Consider the following 22980-nt stretch of genomic DNA (forward strand, 5'->3'; position numbering starts at 1 on the left):
CAACTATGCCACGTGGTACCCGTTCTGCGATGAGTCGTGTAAGGTCTTCTCCGTGATAGATGATATCTTCAGTTCCCCGAGTGATAATGGTTTAGCAGGTATTTTGATATTTCCCAGTGGACCGAGGGCTGGAAATCCGATTGACTGATATATGTTCCTAAATACACGGGAGAGCGAACTATCAATAAAGGGTGGCGTTTCTCATGCTGTGTTGACACTATAACATGGTTTCAGCAAAGACCGCAACACAATTTACTGGTCTAGAGAGTATTAATCTTATATTCTTACGTTGGCTCTTATTTATTGTTGTTAAAAAACTTGAAAATTACCAACGAGATTAGGCTTACTGGAATGGTTAGTTTCCCATAATATGAGAAATTAATGTTTAAGAGAGGTGTTCATATTTAGTGTTTAATGGCTTCTTGAACCGGATTGTTTCCAATGGTTTTGTCTAAAAAAAAATATTGAAAATTACCTCTGTTGCATATAAAATTGTAATCTATGCTCCAATACGAACCCAAGAATGAATTCTAAACTCGCATAATGCAGGAGTAATATGAAATTATGACATGGCGGCGGTGCCATATTGAGAATATGTTCGAGTCATTCTTCTGAGCAAAGCTGTCATGAAACTTCACTTGATTGCAGGAATTAAGAACACATTGAAAATTCGAATAAAAGAGACGAAATCAGCCTTTGCTAGAATGGATTTACTTGTTCGTTATAAATTAAAATAATTATATATAAAAATTAATAACAAAAATATTTTTATGGAAAAAAATAATTAGTCTTGCGTTATAGAAGTTTAGTTGTGATCTCACCATGCCAATGCTCTATTCTGCACACACCGTCAAGACACTTGGCCTGGTCACCGCTTTTGCCTGTGTCATCCTCAGCTCACCCTCCCTTGCTTCTGTTACTAAATTTCTCATCTCCAATCCTACTTCTACCATCTAAATGCCCATTCCTTTTAAATTATAAAGGGTTGCAAATGAAAGAACAAAAATTGTCAATACCATAAATTATAGGAAATATAATGATTCAAAAAAATATAATTTCATCACTTTCATAAGGGGTGAGAAGAAATTGAATTCCACCAATTTTGATAGAATCCAATTATATAAGCAAGTGAGTTCAAGCCAACCAAAACATATAAATATCTTAGTTTCACTTGTATAACTCTAGTTCTTTACTATCAAGGGGCATATAAGTTTAGAAATTTAAAGAAAAATTTCTCCTTTTGTTCCCCTTAAATTATCATCTTTTTTGTGCTCTGTAATTGAAGCCTTTTGACTAATATCGGAAATATTATTAATCGAAATAGTTTAATAAATAAAAAAATACTTTAATAGAAAGGGAGAAAATTCAGAGAGTTGACAAAATTGGAGTAAAATCGTCAAAATATTAATTAATTTATTTAATTCAAATTATTTTTACGATAATTTTGGTTTTTTTTTTGTCAGGGGTAAGGAAAGTAGAAGGAAGAATTACAATAAGGTTTCAAGTAAAAAAATAATTGAAAAATAAGTATCAGAGTTGTTATTCTTACTATGAGATTTACATTATAAGCTGTTCAAGTTATTATTAACAGATAATTATTTTTTTATGTGAAATTTGATTATAATTTCCCCGCGTCGGCTCCGACCCACGTGCGCAATCGTCCAAAAGCAATTCAATAAAGTAAAATTTAATTAAAAATGATGAGAAATTTCAAAGCCAAGCTATTATCCACGTTCTCTCGTTTTGAGGCCATGAACACTGCTTCAAATTTCCCACAATCATAAAACGTGCTCCGAGGCTTCATTCCACTTTCGTTTTTCCTCCCACTCGCACCCCGGCCTCTCTCTCTCTCTCTCTGCAGAGAAAATTCCCTCTTTGATGAGCTTTTCAATTCCACGTCAGAATTCATTTCCTCAAGATCCTAAGCTTTCTAGATTACGATTGTGGTAGACTCCAGGCTTTCAAGTTTCAACAATCAAGTTCATTCTATAACTGCTATATATACCTCTGGCTGCTGTAACTTTGGGAGGACCTGTTAAGTCTACACCTCCAATCCAGGATTGGGTTTGAATTGGATTCATGTTTAAGTTTATTATTTCTTATGCCCGTTTCGCTATTGGGCCTTCCAGACTTACACTGCAGCTACTAGATGATTTTACAATCTGCTTCTGCTAGCTTTGACTTCTTGCAGATATTTCCTTACGTTTGCCCATGTAGTAACTTGAGTGCGATTAATGGTTCAAGGAACCAGAGTTTTCTGACGTTTCCCATGTCTCGAAGAAGAAGGAAAGGATTATTTGCCAATTCAGGGTATCGAAAATTTCGAAGGAAATGGGGGTTTCGCCTGTGCGCAATACCCACAGATGGTTCTAACCGAAACTGGAATGCAGAATTCGCAAATTCTACGAGAAGGGCTGCAAAAACTTTCGTCTTGAAACGGGTTTCTAATGAATTGGAGGGGGATGAATTGTCCCAAGAATCGCCGATTCAGTTGAGCTCCAACTTTACCAATTTCCGAGAAGACCCTATTGTAGATAAGCTAAGAACCCAACTGGGAGTGATACATCCGATACCATCGCCACCAATTAACCGTAACGTGGTTGGCTTGTTTGTGTTCTTTTTCTTTGTTGGGGTTGCTTTTGATAAGCTCTGGACCTCAAGGAGGAGAAGCAAAGTTGGGAGCGTAGACACCCGTCGTGGTGTGTGGCCACAGGTGCCCACCAGCTTTTCATTGTTTCTAGAGAAGGATTTGCAGAGAAAAGAGTCAGTTGAATGGGTGAACATGGTGTTGGTGAAATTGTGGAAGGTCTACAGAGCTGGGATTGAAAATTGGATCATCGGACTGCTTCAGCCTGTTATCGACGACTTAAAGAAACCGGATTACGTAGAGAGGGTTGAGATAAAGCAATTCTCACTGGGGGATGAGCCATTATCAGTTAGAAATGTGGAGCGAAGGACTTCTCGTCGGGCAAATGATTTGCAGTAAGCTGTAGCTTTCATATGCTTCTACGACATTTTCTGTTTATTTCATTATATTGATGATTGGCTGAAAATTGTTCTCATATGCCTCCTTCATCTTTATTCTGCTTCAGTCATTATCCAATTTCTGATCTAGTTGAAAGAGTTGCCTTAACTCAGTGAGACGGAAATCATCTTCGAAGTGCAAAATTTTATGTGAATTTGGAACAGTAACTTTGATTGGGAAAAAAATTTGGAATAGCGACCAATCAAATGAACGTCCATTTATTGCAGTGGGAGAGATAATTTGATAAAAGAAATGATGGCGAGGACATAATTAGAGGACAAAACGTTGAGTTCGGTTTTGCAAAACATGTTATGTAGGCCCAGTAGCAAAGCTTAAATGAAAGAGCGGGTTGTGTGTGTGTTTTTTTTGTTTGGGGGGGGGGGGTTTAAGAGAAATAAAGTGAGAGAGTAGGAGAGATATGTAGAATTTGGGACGAAAAGAGTAATGAGCTGAGAAGATTTTATTAATAATCAATCGAGATAGCCTCCCCTAATCCTTATTACTTAGAGCTTTATATAGAGCTCAAAAGATAACAGTTAATGTGTAAGATTACAAAAGATTTTAAAGCTCACAAAATAACTTAACTGATGAAATCCTTATAGAATGTAAAATAAAACACATTAGTATATTAAAATCCAATCCTAATTTACACTTAATTAATATACTCCTAATCTCATTAAAAAAACATATTTTTGATATTTACCTATAATTCCTATACCAAAATCCAACTTCTCATGTTAAATTTTTAGTCATGGAAAGCCCCTAAGTGGTTCACTGGATATGGGGTATGATTCCTTTAGTGGTTTGGGCCACATAATTTCGCTCTTCCCCATAAGTTCATTTATTTCTACAAATATCACCTAATGAACACATTTTTGTGTGATTATACGTTGTTTCCTTTACACGTTGATGGGTTCTTTAGCTTAGCTCTTTAAGTATTATACATGAAGTCATAAGAAGTTTCAAACTTCATGTATTGTGAATGATGTGTCATTTTTCAAAAAGGCATACCTCTCTTGATTCGTTTAAATCTTGCAAGTTGGAACTAGCGTGCCCTTGGCCTAAGTATTCCTAGCACTTCTCTGTAACACTGGCTTCCCCTCCTCCAACCTCTGTTTTCTTTTCTCTTATTTCTTGTCTAAATTTCACAAAGAATCTTGCAATCATCAAATTATCAGTTTGTTCCTACAGCTTCTTGTCATATATTGCAGCATCAGGTGTTGCTTCCCTATCTCTGAGTCTATCACATCTTATTTTCGACTTTTTTTCAGTACCATGTTAGCAACAATACATTTCTTGATTCAAATGAGGGTATTATGATTTGGTCGGATAATGCCAAGTGTATTCTGTTGCGTGAAAAAAAGGATTTTACAAGTGTATCCTGCTCCATGATGAAATTTAAGTTTAAATTGCTGAAGCCTCAAATCTTTTAGTGGCTGCCAAACATCAAAATCAATCTTTTAGCATGTGTTTCAAGTGGTTTTGAAATTCTTTTGGTTAATGCTTTTGGCCATGCCTTGTGCGGTTACGGATCAGTGTGGAGTAATCTTTTTTTGAGCTGACAGTGTGGAGTAATCTAAAGAGTGGTATGCCTAAAGTTATCAGCTTGATATGCAAGGCTATAATATGTATTTGTAGGTTTTCCTTGTCATGTTAGTTATGCTTGATATCATTGGCATTTATTACTCCATTAGTCCTTTTTTTTTCTATCTTTCTTTTCAAAATTCAAACTAGTCCCAGTACAATTTATATTTTGGTTTTATAGCTTCAAAGTAATTGGGTTGTTCCCATGAATCATAGATTTGTAAACGAATTAATGAGTTCGCACTCAACATGATGTGTTGCCGAGTGCCTAAATAATATCAATATGTTAAAGGGTGTGTGACAAGACAGCCACGTCAAGTCCCATGTACAAAGTTGAAAACCATTAAAACCTTCTTACAAAGTTTTACTTCCTCTTGTCCTATATAAGCAACAATTAACCAAATCTTGTAGATCAAGATGTTAGTTAAAAGTAGTTAAAAGCAATAAATGTGTCAAAAATGTAATTTAGTTTCCAAACATACCCTTATTTATGAAGAGAGGGAGTGAGAGAGAATGTGTGATAACTAATGTAAAGGCATGTATTTAATGGGGGGGAAAATGGAATTTCAGACAAAATAATGCTGCTTATATTTAGGACCAGTCCTATGTGAGATAATGACCAAAGGGAGTAAATTATAGGGACTTAGTTGTATGCTGAAATTAATTGGACCTACTCTGTACAATAACGTTATTTCATATAACCTGTTAAGTTTCTTTTGTCATGTCTTTTAATTTAGGTACCAAATAGGCCTTAGGTATACCGGTGGTGCTCGCATGCTGCTGATGCTTTCGCTAAAATTTGGCATTTTCCCAATTGCTGTGCCTGTTGGGGTTCGAGATTTTGACATTGATGGTGAACTATGGGTAAAATTGCGACTAATCCCAACGGAGCCTTGGGTGGGAGCTGTTTCATGGGCTTTTGTTTCACTTCCAAAGATCAAGTTTGAGTTGTCACCATTCCGTTTATTCAATTTAATGGGTATGTTATAATTTTGTGGCCTTAAGAGATTATATTTTTTATATTTATGTTCATATGTTTGCTTCCACAAACAATTACACTAGAATTGATATTTTTAGGGCTTGATAACCTATAATAAATAAAAAGATTGTGAGGGAGGCTAGAGGAAAGGGGAAATGAAATAATTCTGGTGGAATTAGAATGCCTGCTTGTTAAACATTGCCTTAATGGTGTTTATCCAAGATGTTGTCAATTTCCTTGTGCTTATTAATTGATATACCTCTACTCTAGGGTTGCATGATTTGTAATAACAAAAAACATTCTTTTAATAAATCAAAAGGATTTCAGTGTTAAGTTTATATTTTCTTGATTCAAGTAGCAACCCCACATGTTAAGTAGATGTTAAACATCATTGCTTGTTCTTATAGCCACTAATTAAACAAGGGCTAAGGTGCGCCCAGCACCCTGAATTATTTACCCAGGTGCGTCCAGTAGCCTAAAGTAATTTTGGGTGCATCCAGTGTCCTAAACTAATTAAAATGATTCGTCCATATCCTAGGCTAACAGAAATGTTATGTTTAACTGTTACTTTCCTGACTCAGTTAAAGTTGACCCAAATATTTTAAATGGTAGACATATGGACATTTGATATGTATTATTCTTACTCAAAATTGAATTTATTTCCTTCCTCTTCTTCTAAATAAATTGTCTTTTGAGTAAGAATAATACACATCGGGTGCCCATGTGTCTACCATGTAAAATATCTGGGGTCAACTTTAAGCTGAGTCAAGAAAGTAACAGTTAAACATAATATTTCTGTTAGCCTGAGATATGAACGCACCATTTTAATTAGTTTAGGACACTAGATGCACCCAAAATTACTTTAGGCCACTGGACGCACCTGGGTAAATAGTTCGGGGTGCTGGACGCACCTTAACCCATTAAACAAAGGAGATCAAAATTGTAATGCACTATTATCATTTTTTTTCTAATTCATTTTTTTATTAATTTTAGTGTTAGCGTTGGATTGAAAAAGAAACTTCATTCAGTGAGATGGAAAAAAATTATGAACAGGAGGATAGGCAATCCTTTAAACAAGATGAAAAATTTCTGCAGAGTAACCCTTGTATATGATTCTTGAAGTTTCTTGAGTTTCCATTCATTTTAAAGACGTCAAGTAATGGCAAACAAAGTGCATCTGTCTCTTGCCTACCTACAACAAATCCTCCTTTGACGAGGTCTGCATCCAGCCTTCCCCACCTAAAACCAAATAACCTACACTGCATGGTTGAAGATCCAAGGAAACATAAAACTAGTAACTATAGTCATATTTCATCATACCAGGAGACATGGACTGCCACATCTAAGCTGGATCAATATCATAAGCTTGGGTTTGCTAAACATGTTTCAAAAGTTATGTTGGATTGAAATTGTTTTGTAAAGACGGGGTAACTATTTATGGTTATTGTAGCATTTAGCTTGTACGTGTAGTGGCTTTGTGATAGGGCTATAATGCATAATTTAGGGAACGGGTGTTTTGAACACTAGTTGGATTTCTCCCGGTCAGCTTGTGAATTTGAAGACTTGTTAAGTAGCTATGATGTCCCAAATCCCCCTTCTATTAGCAGATCTTACAATTTAAGAGTGCAAAGAGAGTCTTTCATGATTTTTACAGATCTATAGCTCTTGCATCTAATCTCCATTCATGGCTTAGTGTATAACGTCCGCTATTTTCCTACATCTTATTTTACTGACACTTTCATCTCTTTTCTTGTATATCATCGGACTTGATCAGCAATTCCAGTTCTCTCAATGTAAGTCCCCATTGTCTTTTAGATGTTAAAAGTTCATTCTTTTGATGGCAAAAAGATGTTAAAAAGTTCATTGCATAGGATTTCTATGAAAACATTCTTGGTGTATGTGGTTGTTTACGTGTTTGATGCTGTCTATATTAGCTTGAAACAGAGGAATTATAGAGTTATGACAGTTAAGGACACTTTCTTATCATTCTATCTCTCTTGTTCTTCCTATCTGATTCTCTCTCATGATCATAATATCACCAGATTTAATATGGAGATGACGTGTAATAGTGCTTGCATTCTTTTCTCGTAACCAGTAATCACTTGTTGTCTTGACAAAATAAAATGGTTTAGTTTAGGTGCTTTCTCAATTTTGGGTTAGCTTTTTTTTTTTTTTTTTTTGGGGGGGGTGGGGATGGGTTAGCAATTTTTAAGTCAAGAGAGCTCGTGTGTGAAGAGCTCTGGGCTCCTAAAGAAATTACACGTGCCACCTCACTCAATGACCTCGAGGGAAATACCTTGTGGGTTAAAAATGCGTGTTCAATGTGAAGTACAAAGCTGATGGTGGTGCTTGGACGGCATAAAGCAAGACTGATGGAAGGCTTCACTCAAACATGTGAAATAGAATATCAAGAGATCTTGGCTCATGTAGCAAAGCAAAATAAATCTGGGCGCTGCTACTTGTAGCTGTTAATCTTTGATTGGAAGCTTCATTAACCTGATGTCAAGAATGAATGGTGACTTGAGGAAGCTTGCCACTCTAGGGTTGAAGAAATCCAATAACAACAACCTCATGCAGAAGTTGCAAAAATATTTATTTGGGCTTGAGCAATTCTCAAGAGCATAGTTTGAAAATTTTCCTCCTTTCAACTTGGATTTATACGTTGTTATCACATGTATTATATTTTTGTTTTTGAAATGGCTTTAATATTTGAACATTATCTTGAAAGCTTTGTGATAGGAAGGTAATGTTTTTGGTTTTTATCTTGTAGGTTTTTGACAAAACTCCTCACTGAAGATTTACCTCGGCTATTTGTACGTCCAAAGAAAATTGTATTGGATTTCCAGAAGGGAAAAGCTGTTGGTCCTCTTTCTGATTATGTAAAATCTGGAGAATTGCAAGACGGAAACAAGGATTTTGTTGGCGAACTATCCGTCACTCTTGTTGATGCTAGAAAGCTTTCTTATTTTTTCTATGGTAAAAGCTCTGTCTTAATTTTACTTTTTGCCGTTAATAAGTAAATTTCTTTCTGATTCTGGATTTTATTAACTGGCGTATTGTCTCCCTTGTAATGAAATTTTCTTCATGGAAATATTTTTGCTCTGACATTTATTTCAGCCCCCAAATAAAATAAAAAAATGCTGTTGAGGAATGACTAAATTCTCAAAAGGAAATGGAATGGGAAGTAAATGTGTTGATGTCATGGAATGTCCTTGTAATTAATATACGCATAATTTTAGGGATTCTCATAATTACAGGCAATGACAATGTAGTATACGTCCTAGAGGTCTCTGTTTTAAATATAAAGCTTTTCTGATGAATAATACTATGTAAGCATTTTATCAGTAGTTGACTTGGATGCTAAAATCCAATGCGATAAATAAGACTAATCAGAAAATGAGTAAGTCTGTATAGCAAAAAAGGAAATGAATAGGTCCATAATTACAGGATTCCTAACAATAATGTGCATCTGTGAGTGAACTGTAGTCACATTGTTCCTTTTTATTGTATCCCCCATCGTTACCATTTCTAATTCCTATCTGCAATACTTATGCAATAAAAATGCAATATGTTTTTCTTGATATTGTACTATCCTCATTCATGTACTTCATTGGCAGGAAAGACGGATCCGTATGTTATTCTTACCCTTGGAGATCAAACTATTCGAAGCAAAAAGAACAGTCAAACTACTGTGTTTGGTCCCCCTGGTATGCCAATTTGGAACCAGGTGTGGGTTGCTTGATTTTCTGATTCATCTTTATGCATGTTTATGTGTGGTTGCCATGTTTTTATCCTAAACTTCATGCTCATGTATTATAAACTTTGACAGGATTTTCATATGCTTGTCACTAACCCTAAGAAGCAGAAATTACACATCCAAGTAAAGGATTCGTTGGGATTTATGGATTTGACTGCTGGAACTGGTGAGGTATGTGATTTACAGTTAACAATTTTTTTATGTGCAATATTTAACTTATTAAATAGTAATTTATTTTAGAAATTTGTTACTTAGTTAACTAGCATTTATTTCTAGTCCCGGTAATTGCAGTCGTGTTTGGTTCTCAAGTAGTGATGCTTCTGGTAGGATAGAAATAGAAAAGAGATATAGAAGAGGGTTCGGGGAAGGAGAAAGATGGAGAAAGATGGGAATTAGGAGAAGAGAATCAGAGGAGGGGTGATCCAAGAGAGAAGAGAAAGGGAAAAACAGAGAGCATACTGAATAGTGCGCTGTATATTCATGAAATCAATACTGTACAATTGGGTACCCTTTCATATCTATTTATAGGCCTAGGTTGAAGTATGAAGTGCCTGACAACTAATGCCTACTAACTAACGCTCCTAACGGTTAGTAACCGTTTGCAATCTTTAAAATATTTGAATTTACAATTACACATCAGCTTCTTTACTTCTGGTTTTTGAAACTTCTAAATTTTGTAGGCTTCAGCCAGTTGCCAGCAAATGGACTCCTTTTAGAAGAGTCCAGTAGATTAAAGGGTTAATTACTTGAGGTCCAGCTAAAGTCGTGGGCTGGATAATTTTTCTGTGGTTGTTGTGTTACTATTATTAATAAAGGTTAAGAATCGACATTAAAATACAGTCTTTGTGTCTCTCAAAAATTATATTTTCCTTATGAATTGATTGGTTCCTTATTTTTTCCGTCCTGGCTCTTGCTTTCCCTGTTTTCTTGACACAAAATCCATACTCAATCTTCCGGACAACCTTCTATCAAAGCATGCCCACTATTGGATAGTTAGGTAGTCCATTCAAGGAAGAAGCCCAATAGAAAGGTTACCACAGGTCCTAGAGGTTCTGTGCCTGCCTCATCACTGGTGCTGTTCTCCAGTTTGTTATAATGGCCCCAGGAATAGAGGGAGTCTTTCATAAGTTTTGAAGAGCTTCATGAATATCCGCGCTGTTGTCTTGTTTTCCCTCTTTTATTGCTCAAGTTGTCTATTTATTTTTAACTTGAGGTTCTAAATCCATTTGGAAGCCATTTGTTGATCTGAAGTATGTCATAATTGAAGTTTGTCAGAACAGACTGTGGAACAAATTAAAGCTGAATGACCTCATAAGTAGCTGAGTCTCCATCAAGAGTTTTGAATATAAAATCACTTAGTATATCTACAACCAAAGTAAACGAGGACAGATATAAAAAGGTCTCCTAGCCCAAGTCTCCTCTGTCCTTGAAGCTAATATTCAGGTTTGATTTTCACAATGACAAATCAAAGGAAATTTGAACTACACTTTCTCCATACCTGATTACCTCTTTCTCATGCTCCAAATTTTATACTCCTACAATTCATTTTAAAGGATGTGTCATTATTATGATGTGTTCTTAATAGCTGTAAATGCTTACAGATTGATCTGGGATCTCTCCAAGATACTGTACCAACAGACCGGGTTGTGGTTTTGCAAGGTGGCTGGGGGATTTTGGGAAAGGGCTCTTCAGGGGAGATATTGCTACGACTAACTTATAAAGCATATGTGGAGGATGAGGAAGACGACAAGACCGACTCCACTGATACAGATGCTTCAGATGATGAGTTGTCTGATTCAGAGGAATCAAGTGGTACTGATGAGAAGGGTGAAAGAGATGCTATGAGTGAAAGAGAGTCATTTATGGATGTTTTGGCAGCATTAATTGTTAGTGAAGAATTCCAAGGTATAGTGGCATCTGAAACAGGGTATGCCAAAACTTTGGGTGACAGCTTAAGTACAGGGTCTAATGTTTCAAGGTCCAGTCCTAATGTGGAACCAAATCCTTCAAATTCTGATAGTTCTGAAGGTTCGACAGGTACAATATTTACAGATTTCCTGCTAAACCTCATTTATCATGATTATTTATTGAAAGTTCAATATTTATTTATGCTATCTTACATTTATGATGACAGTTTGATCTTCCAATTGCAGGGTTAGCCTTACTCTGGCTTGCTGTGATTACTAGCATATCAATCCTAATTGCTATCAATATTGGAGGTTCAAGTATTTTCAATCCTTGACATGGTGTTGTGCTGCTTCCACGACATAGATTTGTTCTTCTCAAAGTAATTCTTGAAGCCCCTCGTCATAGATTCCTAATTTTGACTATTTGACTTGGATTATGATTTTTTTAAAGTACCAAATACTTGCCCCCTTTGTTTTTTAGTTCTGATGTTCCTTAGCCCTATCACATCTGTTTATCCATTTGATGTGTGGTTTTGACTGCATGCTTATGCATGTTTCGGCTACGAGAACTGGACCAGAGTTTTTGGAGGCCGCAATTAATGGCCAGTAACATACCTTTGAATTAATTTGCAATGCTTTGCAACTCCAGTCTCCTGAATATTGCTCCCCTTAGAATTTAATGATGAGAAATCAAAAGTTAAGCAAGACCTTGTGACGAAGAAACGTGATCCTTTAAGTTTTGGATGAAATATAACATATATGCATTTCAATGTCAAGTTCCAGTGGATATAGCTCAGAAATGAATAGTGATGATCCGAATGCTTAGAGGGACGTTCTGAAATCATCTCTGCCTTTGTGCCTATTTGGCTGAGCACTATGTTTCCATTTATTTTTGTTTCTAATTGGTCGGGTTTTTTTGCCTTGAAAAATCATCCAGTTATCTATGCACCCACAAATGATATAAATACTACTGTTACGTTGGTTTTATTTACATAAGTAGCATATTTTTATGCAGGTCTTTCAAAAAAGGATGTGGAAGTTCAAACAAATCCACTTAAACTCAAATAAGTAATTATGAAATATATTTGCCCTGTTTGGCTAAACTTTTTGAAATCCCATAATTGTAATTTTAGTCCGAATTGCATATTTGAGCATAAATTATTCGGAATAGCTTTGACGATTTAAAAATCATGATAGAGGTTCAACAACTAGAATTCCTCCTATCTATTCTTATTAATAATTATTATTAAATTATAATTATAATTAAATAATAGTAATTATTACTTATATTAAATTATATTTCTCTTGTATACCCTTGTTGCTTTTTGGTAATTATATGTTTAGAAGTGATTTTAATAAATGAATTTCAAACATAATCCACATTCTCAATGTGACTTATAAGAAAAAGTATCCAAACAGAAATTATAGTTAACTAACATCACTTTTAATCGGTGTCACTTATAGAAATTATGATTTTATAAAATCATGATGATTCACCGCCGATTCAAACCGGCACTTTCTCTTATGCTACTTCCGGTCTTTAATATAAAAGTTATTTAATTAATTTAAGTAAATTAAGAAAATTTGTTAAATTAGTTATTTGTAACAAATATAAGTTAAATTCTCTAAAATATCAATTTAATCATGACTACCTTTGAATAAAAACCCTATCAATATATATAATCAATAGGGATAGTTTAGAATATAAATTATAAATTAAGAGACAAAATAAATTAAGATCTTATTTTTAAAATCAAATGCAACTTATAACTAGTTTAGAACAAAAAATGGTATTTTGTTTTTTTGGGCCAAACTCTTATATTATGGGTTAGACCTGCGTTTTGATTGATCAGATTACTTGAAGAACTTTTATATCTTATTCCTTTGATCTCTTTCATGGATTTCAGCAGAATAATGAATTAAAACCCTATCATTTTTTTTAAAAAAAATTATGATAATTATTCCCGAAGGCAAAATGTGTCCTTAAAGACGTGTCCTATCCCGAAAGCACACAATGGAGTTAATCAAGACACCAAATTATGGGAAAATATGCTATAATAAACCAAAAATAAAATAGTTTGAAAAAATTTTGACATAGAATTCCGAAAAGATAATATACACACAACAGCCACCAAATTTAATAGCCATTACAACCATGAGTCACTAGCAAAATAAACAATAGAGGATGCCCGCATGAACGCCGCAGCGCAGTTATTAAAATATTCAAAACTAAAATTGTAACTCATGAAAGTTGAGCGATAAATTACCCCGAGACGGTAAAGCTTGCTGAACTTGAAGCTAAAAGCGATCATTCTTATAGCGTTGACGCTTTTCTCAATTAATTTAAAAACTAGACGTAATTACATGCAACATATAACAGCTTCCCTAATTTTGATGCCTATGGCCAACTCCACAAGATGCCAGCAATAAGAATATGATTCTTTTGATGAATTTTCCCAGCAACAGTAGCTGCCAACCAGAAAACTTCTCAATTTTTCTGGCGCTCTTTTGTGAAATCTCAATCCTCCACAGCAAATTGCACATCAATCATGGAAATCCATTTAACACCTCATGCTCATGCTAAGTCATGCCGGAGATATTATATAGATGCCCTTCTATATTTGGAATAAAACCTTTCTCCATCATTTCAACTCTAACAATATCATAGGTAGTCCGATTTGGGGTCAGACCCCTTTCTAACATCTCATTAAGAAGTCCATTAGCTGCCTCCATCTTCAATATTTTACAGAATCCTTTAAGTAACACGTTGTATGTAACAACATTTGCTCGCTTACCTTCTCTCTCCATCCGAGTCCTCACATTCAATGCTGCCCTGAGATTCCCCTGCATGCAATAGCCATCCATCAAAGTATTATATGTTATATGATTAGGTATCACACCCACATAAAACATTTCATTTAATAACTTTTCTGCCTTTCTTGATTCCCCCACCTTACACCATCCATCTATTAATATGTTATATGTCACTATATCAGCTCTCAAGCCATTATCCTCCATTTCACTTAAAAGCTCCTTGGCTGCTATCATATTTCCTTTTTTACATAAACCTGCAATTAAGCAATTATAGCTTGAAACATTTGGGAAAACTCCTTCATCTAGCATTGACCTATGCAGTGCAAATGCCGCCTCCATCATTCCTTCCTTACAGTAAGCATCAATTAGCGTATTGAATGTTACAGCACTGGGAACCAACGCTTGAATAGTTATATCATCAAAGAACTTTGTTGCTTCCTTTATCATCTTCTTCTTACAACACCCATTAATAAGAGCATTATAAGTAATAATATTGGGCTTTAAACCTAAGCCTGCCATTTCATCCCACAAAGCAATTGCCTCTTCTAGCTTCCCATTATTACAAAGGCCATTTATCAATGAGTTGTATGTAACTAAAGTGGGTTTTAATCCTTGTCTCAGCATTTCTTCAAAAGCCTTCGTTGCAGCCATTGCATTTTCATCCTTACAAAAACCATCAATAATAGTATTGAAGGTAATCTCATTGGCACAAACTTTATTAGCCAGCATTTCCTTCAAAATAGCTTGAACCTTGTACATTCTTCCAGCCTTGCCCTTCTTACAGTATCCGTCAATAAGAGTATTATAAGTAACAACATTTGGGGAGAATCCCCAAGCCTTGATGTCTTCAATAACATCCCCTGCCTTATTCAACTTCCCAGCTTTGCAGAGGCCATTAATGAAAATGTTAAATGTGGTCAGATTAGGCTTAATCCGCCTTTTGATCATTGTCTTGTACACTTGTTCCACATCGCCAAATTTATTCTCCTGCACCAAAGCACTCAATAGCGGATTGCAAGAATTCAATGATAAATTAAAGCCATAATCTTGAGCTCGCATGAATGCTTCACAAGCAGAATGGAGTTCCGAGTTTCTCACATATGCAAGGATCAACATATCAATTATTATAGCATTGGCATGAGTTCGATCACTGCAAACCAAAATGGAATGAAAAATCGAGAAAACTGGATGCTTTTCATTCTTCACAAAACCATCCAGAAAGGACCTCACTGTAGAGTACTTTTTGGCATTCAATAAAGAAAGTAAAACTTTGCCAGTGGTTTCAAGACCATATGAAGGTTTGAACTCTCTCTCAGACCATTTATAGAACCTAAGAACAAGCTCTGAATCAACTCCTGCACTAAGCAATTGCTCAAGAAGTATCGTAGGTTGAGTGACTCGAAGATGTGTTTTGACCTCTGACCAATGTTGCTTCCGTATTAACTCTAAAATGGACAGCATAGTGAAAGACTAAAATATTGGGCCTGCTGACAGAATACTGAGAATAAGTTAGATAAAAGAATATTATGTTCACATGATTAAAAAATGTCTCTTTTCCTTTATAAATAGATGACTATCACTTGCAAATTAATGGTAATAAAGTTGCGAATAAGGAAATCTGAGTATCAAACCATAGTAACTTTAGCAAGTTACACAACCCCTTTTCTTTTTTAAATTGAGGAATCTCGCTAGCAAATTAACTGTTATGGACTTGCAAACCAAGGACCACGAGGATAAAATTGCTGGAAGCCTGGAACTCATAATCACACAGGCAAGTTAAGTCTATCTTTTCTTCTATATAAACGAAGAACATGACTTGCAAATTATGACTAGCATGCTTGCAAAAAATGGAAATAATGTCAATTGGAGCGCATATGAGACTATTCATGGAAAACAATATTAAACAAACAACCCTTTCACTTTTTCAGTAATCAACATGGTCATCTTGAAATTTAGCGAGGCAATCGATTAAAATACAAGAGAAAAGGAAAAACAAGGACTGAAAGTATAGTGTATAATCCAACCTATTGTCATTCCTAGTCAGCAGTTGGATAGCAGCCTGGCCGTCTACTTCCACTTGTACCTGCCTAAAATCTCACCCCCAGGCATGCAAGACTTTAGAATGGCTACCACAAACAAATATCAAATTCATCAAGTTATCCTGTTACATTGGCACCCCACCAGGAAATAGACCTTGTATTAGCTTCTCTTTGTAAAATTTCTTTTTCATTGGAAAAGGGGCCCAAAAAACCCTTTGCAAATACTTTTCCTTTCCATATAAATGATTGCAGTATTTAGAAGGTGGTGAAGGCAAAAAGTTGTCACTCTTGCGCACCAAATTGAGGCAATTCAACCGATGAGAGATCTTTGCATAGGGATCACTCTAAAACACAACATTGGACACCGTGATCTGCACCGCATCTCTGGAGCTGGCAATCTGGCCTCGTGATTTAGCCACCTCCCGACCTGGACAATCTGGTGAAGCCAGCAGTGAAGGCGGCGATCAGGGTAACATTTGGGGATATAGGTTTATATATGGAGCAATGAGAGGACAGTCGGTTGAGCAAGAGGATGAAATGACGCAGTCGATGCCGTCGTTGTGGGGGAATTAGAGAAACTTGTGGGATTTGAGTTCACGGGGATGAAGATGCCAGCGGCTTCAGCACGAGAGAGGGGTTAACAAGGAGTCGAGGAAGAAGATGAAGAAGGGAGTTGGGTGGAGGTACATGGTTCGAACTTCGAAGGTTTGTCTGGTTTCATGTTTTGGCAACCCAAAAAAAAAAAATAATAATTGTTGTTTTTTAAAAAAAAATTAAAAAAAAAAGTTAAGGTCTATCCAGCATTTCTTAGTATTTTCTTGAATGTATCTAATACTTTAAAATATTTTATAATGCATCTTATATTCTGAAATATTTTTTAGATATGGTCAGAACTGTGAAGTATTTTTTGGTGTACTCGGCATCACAAAATGTTTTTTTAGATGCGTTCAACATCCAAAAATATTTTTTAATGTATTTAATACCAAGATAAAAAAATATTTCAGGGTGTTGGATACACAAAAAAATATTTTGAAATACTGAATGCATTGTAAAATATTTTAGAGTATTAGATATATCTTAATAAAAAAACTTGTTTAGTAATTTGTTTTCAATTATTTTGAAAGAAAATAGTTATATGTTTTTAAAAACTAAAAATCAAGACAATTTTTTAATTTTTCCTCCTTTTGTTTTGGAAAAATTGATTAAAAATCCCTCTTTTACAAATTAATTGGAAAATACGACATGTAATAAATATAAAGTTATGGGCCTCTCAAATGTGAGTAAGTGTGATAAGAAAAGACCATATTGCCCTAACAAATGCTAATTGCATATAATCAATCCTCATTTACATATCACAGATACTAATTATATGCGGTGGATATCTAGTTGCATATGCGATTTTATTGCATATTATGGAAGCTAATTGCATATTGTTGATCCAAACTTGCATATTATAGATACCTAATTGCATATGGTCTCTTATTACATATCACGAGTCCTAAGTGCATAAAATAATCCAAAATTGCATATTGGTAATTCTAATTGCTTACTTAGATGCCTAGTTACATATGAAACTTTATTACATATCACAAATCCTAATTACATATTGATAATCCATAGTTGCATGAGCTTGATTCTAATTCTATATTGCAAATTCCTAATTGCATATGAGACCTTATTGTATATCACGAATTTTAATTGCATATATATTACTATTCACATAAACAACTTTCTTTATACAGTATTCACGAACAAATTCTTATCAACGAATGTTAATTGCATATAATGGATCCTACTTTTATCTTGTTAATTTATAGATAATAATTTGTTTGTGAGTACTGGACAAAAAAAATTTATGTGAATAGTGGTATAAATGCAATTAAAATTAGCAATATACAAATTTGGATCAATGACATGTAATTAGGATTTGTGATACGTAATAAGGTCTCATGTGCAACTAGATATCCACAATATGTAATTAGAATCAAACATATACAACTTTGGATCAATAATATGCAATTAGAATCTATGATACGCAATAAAATCTTATATGTAATTAGGCATCCACATATGCATTTAAAATCATCAATATGCAATTTTTATCATGTTTGTAGATAAAAATTTGTTTGTGAGTACTGTACAAATTTTTTATGGGAATAGTGGCATAAATGCAATTAAAATTAGCAATATGCAAATTTGGACTAATGATATGCAATTAGAATTTGTGATATATAATAAGGTTTCATATGTAACTAGGTATCCATAATATGTAATTAGAATCAGACATATGCAACTTGGGATCAGTAATATGCAGTTCAGATCCGTGATACGCAATAAAATCTTATATGCAACTAGGCATCCATATATGCAATTAAAATCATCAATATGCAACTTTGGGTCAATTATATACAATTAAGATCCATAATATGCAATAAGATACCATGTGCAACTAGGTATCCACAATAGGTAATTAGAATCAACAGTATGTAAATTTGAATCAAAGATATGTAATTAAGATTTGTATCATACAATAAGATCTCATATGCAACTAAGTATCCATCATATACAATTAAGATTTGTGATATGCAAGTGAGAATCCGTCATATGCAATTAGTATCTGTTAAAACAATATGATCTTTTTTCTACCACACTTACTAACATTTAAGAGGCCCACATGTTTATATTTATTGCAGATGCCATTTGCCAATTAATTTGCCAAAGAGAGACTCTTGACCAATTTTCCTTTTTGTTTTTGGATTTTCTATTTTTTGTTTTGAAAAATCAGAGAAATCCTTTTTTTTTTTTGCACTCATCGCCCGCTGCACATCATTGTCGAGCCAAATGTAACTTTTGGATGTTTTTGCTGTTTCAAATATGATTTCTTATTTTATCCTCAAGACCTTTTCTGAAAAATAATTTTATAAATTTGTGCTTAAAATTAAAAAAATAAATACACAAGCCTTTCAGTTTTTAATATTGCCTTTTCTTGTATTCCAAAAAAAAAACTATGTTTGCATTTATCAGAAAGGAGGAGAAGAGGAATTTTAATATTACTTTATTTGGTAAAAAAATATTTTTATATGGACAAATTTTGTTTTTATTTAATTTAAATTTTTTTAAATTTTATAGAATGTTTAATAAAATACAAGCCAAAAGTATACATGTTTGTATCAAATTTTATTTTAGTCTATCAAATTTAGAAAAAACCATTCTACATATGCTTATAGATTTCTTTAATTTTTACTTCAGTGCCTATATTTTTTTCTTTTTTTTTTTAAATCCTTTCACTTTACCTGTTAATACCCCTAGTCCTTATATTTAGTCCTTTTGGCATGAAAGAAATGGAGAGAAAGTAAGGGAAGAAAAATTTTAATAAACTCAATTTAAAAAATTAAAAAAATAGGATTAAAAACTTTTAGTTAATTTTTATTATTTTTTATCTTACATCTTATTTTTATTAAAATTTGAAAATCCTCCCTCTCTAATTTTTTAAATCAAACTTATTAAAATTTTTCTTTGCCCCCCATTCCCTCCATTTTCCTCATACCACACACACTGAAGGGCCAACAGAAAAATAGACGTGGTTGAAACTTGAGATCTTCGTCAGAAATGAACGCAACAAAAGGGAAGGCCGCTTGGATGAGGAGGAGTTCGATTTGCTTCAACGGGTTCAGTTTCTACAACTAAGGGAGAGGGGGTTCTCCACGGAGGGAATCAAACTTCTACAAAGTGATTTGCTTCTCCATTAGCCACAATTGTTCTTGAAAGTGATTTCGAATTTGGGTTCGAAGAGATTAGCTAGTTCAGGTGCGATGCGACGATTCAAAGTATATATTCACCTATTTATTTCCCTAGTTCAAGATTAGGTTCTGATTCGAAGCTTTATCTTAAATGGTCCCTGCGTTGTTAGTGCTTTGCAGTTTCACAAAGACCATGAAGCTCCAGTTTTTATATCTGGCTACAACGTAGTCAGTAACCTAACAAACATCCATGCAATGAAAAAAAAATGGTCATAACAGAGAAGAACATTCCAACAATCAAAACAAAAATATTTACTATATTTGCACATCAAACAGACAGTTGAATTGTGTTCCCAAATCAAGGATCTAGTAAACAAATACCCCTCCGGTCTTTAATAAAAGATCTATTTAACTAATTTGATTAGATTAAAAAAGTTAGGTAAATTAGTTAATTACAAAAAAAAATATGACATATTTTTTCTAAAATTATATAATCATCTTTCTTAATATCCTTTCTCCCTCTTCTACTTGATTATGATTGAGGAAGTATCTATAAGGATAATTTAGAAAAAAATTGATAAATATGATAAATAGATCTTATATTTAGGACCAAAATGAACTTAATAATTAGGTCTTATATTAAGAACCAGAGGAGTACTAACTATCAGACTAAGAAAGGGAAGCTTCTCTCTCTCTTTTTTTCCTCCCTATCATTACAAATACAAATTCCATCGATCATTTGATGAACTACTAAACATAAGTCCCCCCTCAACTAAATATATGTGTTTCTAGAGAATGTATCAAAGAAAGGAATTATTCAGTCATATGCGCTCTTACAACCTAAAAGAAATAGAATAATCACACTGCCAAAACAAAAGCTTTTAACGATGGTTATTAAGGGTCTTTTATGGCGGTTCTGGAGACGTAGTGGATACAGTCAACATTTAAAGGTAAATAAAACACGACAGTTTGACTTTTCACGGCGATTATTTAAATAACCGCAGTTAAAAACTTTTTTTTTTTTAAATAATACTGTGTGTATTTCTTTTTACCTCCTTGCAATTTACAGTTCCAAATAAATCCAGGCAGTGCAGAATATGCAGAACTATTTCAAGATGACCATATGAACAAATAATCAACTAGCTAGTTAATATATATACATGCAGCGCAGCAAGTATTGAAATTTCTTTTAACATAGGCACAAAGCTTACAAGGGAACTAGGCAGGACATGCAGAAATCAATCTTATAACTACAAGATGATACCTTAGAAGTAGCTTGCTACTTCTCCTAACAACAAGTAAAGACATAATTCAAAAAATAATAACAAGCTAAATGAATTCTATCTGCACAATAGAACTAAAGAACATGTATAGGGGGAAACTAAGAGGGAAAAAATCTAACTATGAATTGTTTGAGGAATGACCTATTTCAAATTTTCAAAATTCTGTAGCAATATTGTTAACATAGTGTCCCTCATCAAATTGATTCCATTCATGTGATATGGCACAACGTTTTGAAATACCTATAAATAAAAAATAACGTAGTCAACTTAATCAAAAATGTGAAAAGAATTAAAGAATTACATACAATGTAACTTATCTTTACCTCGTCTAATTTCTCAATCACCCATGTCTCAATGATGTCATTCATGTAACGGATGACATAATATCCACATTCAACACTCCTTTGTTGACAACAGTACTAACAAAATGAAATATAAAATTGAATATTAGATTTTGATTATAAACATTAACTTTAATTATTGAAAAAGATTTAAAAGTATATATTTAGCTCAAAACAACATACTTTTGGGAGAATCCATATTGGTTGTTGTCTATTTTGGTTCTTCGCCACAACATTGAAACTATAAAAAGGTCTATCAACAATAAAAGAAATGATATTAGAGCATGTTTTTATAAACTTCACACGTAATAAATATATAAACATAAACTAACGTGTCGATGACATCTTTGGTTTCTTTGGATGGACTTCCACAAAGGGAATCGAACCAGTAGACTTTGTTATCAAAAGGGACACAAACAATTAAGGCCTAATAATAACTGCAAAATACAAACCATGTTAATCATAATCCTGTACATACAACTTGTGTATCTCAAATACAATAATATACTTACTCTTCCACGTAAGGTACAAAATATATTTGCTTTCTCGTTTAAGTTACTGTGGTCATCATGTAGATCGACCTCGCTTCCATAGTATTAACTATTTTCTGCACCCTTTAAGGACATATAAAGCCATATGTTCATTCAAGTCCTCCTTGTTGACAGATTTGAGTAAAGTGCCTATTGTTCAAATAAGAAACATTAGGACATATATAAGTATAACACGAATTAAGAAAATGATATTGTAACTTACAAAATAGCCAGCTGCATGAAAATTATATCCAGTTTCTTAAAGCTGAGGAACTGAACGAGGTCCTTCTTGTCAATGGTGAAGTCATATGCTATATCTGAACCCACAATCCCCAGCGGTATCTTGAAAGTAACGGGCTTATTCATGTTTGCTATTACAGAATGAAGAACCTCCAAACTGGAATACATAAGCGCAAGATCACCAGGAAGAGGCAGGAGTATAGGATTTGATGATGTGCTCTTTGTGGCCTTCTTTGCTGTTGCCTTCTTCGTCAATGGCTTTGCAACAAGTCTCTTTGGCTATAAAATGAAATGTCCTTTAGCCTGAAGCAATAGTCGAATCTCATTAGTAGGATTGGGCACTAGTGTACCACTATGACCACGAAGAATCCTATCCACCGTCACCCTCGCTTGATCCTTTGGAACTTTCATGTCATGGATCGTTGTGCCCAAGAATGCTCAACCATTAGCCATATAAACAGCTAAATCTTCAAAGTCCACATAAAGAGCACACGACATTCCATCGTCTTTGACAGGGTCAGGGTTAGGGTCCGACACTGTCAGTTGCTTCTTCTGATTATTACTACTCTTCCCACTTTTTATCACAGGTGAACCCTGAAACATAATATGAAATTAGTTAAGGCACATTAAATAAGTTTAAATGGATCAAATGAACCTTTAGAAGATTTGAAAAGATGTGTGATTATTACCTGGGAAGGTTCAGACACTCAAGGCATCTGGAATCCGGTCATGCCCATCATC

At 34.2% G+C, this 22980-nt stretch overlaps 2 protein-coding genes across 5 annotated transcripts; one reads left to right on the forward strand and one right to left on the reverse strand.

The window, feature by feature from the left end:
- Nucleotides 1-1778: 1778 nt before the first annotated feature.
- Nucleotides 1779-12028, forward strand: LOC114739852 (extended synaptotagmin-1). Its single transcript, XM_028927953.1, has 8 exons — nt 1779-2982; nt 5347-5588; nt 7363-7381; nt 8359-8564; nt 9206-9315; nt 9418-9516; nt 10947-11382; nt 11499-12028. Exons 1-8 carry the CDS (start codon nt 2150-2152, stop codon nt 11585-11587), a joined length of 2034 nt encoding a protein of 677 aa, XP_028783786.1. The 5' UTR covers nt 1779-2149; the 3' UTR covers nt 11588-12028.
- A 1280-nt stretch (nt 12029-13308) lies between these two features.
- On the reverse strand, nt 13309-16776 carry LOC114739863 (pentatricopeptide repeat-containing protein At1g09820). 4 transcript variants are annotated; one of them, XM_028927966.1, is made up of 2 exons: nt 16091-16776; nt 13309-15550 (listed from the first exon to the last, which is right to left on the reverse strand). In XM_028927966.1, the coding sequence occupies exon 2, from the start codon at nt 15525-15527 to the stop codon at nt 13833-13835; it is 1695 nt and encodes a 564-aa protein (XP_028783799.1). In that variant the 5' UTR covers nt 15528-15550; nt 16091-16776; the 3' UTR covers nt 13309-13832. The 4 variants fall into 4 exon arrangements, with proteins under 4 accessions (XP_028783799.1, XP_028783798.1, XP_028783800.1 ...); XM_028927965.1 differs by having other exon boundaries at nt 13309-15553; XM_028927967.1 differs by having other exon boundaries at nt 13309-15564.
- Nucleotides 16777-22980: the final 6204 nt, after the last annotated feature.

The sequence above is a fragment of the Neltuma alba genome, unplaced genomic scaffold, assembly GCF_004799145.2.
Source record: "Neltuma alba isolate B1F8T4 unplaced genomic scaffold, ASM479914v2 tig00002944_pilon, whole genome shotgun sequence".
Lineage (NCBI taxonomy): Eukaryota > Viridiplantae > Streptophyta > Magnoliopsida > Fabales > Fabaceae > Neltuma > Neltuma alba.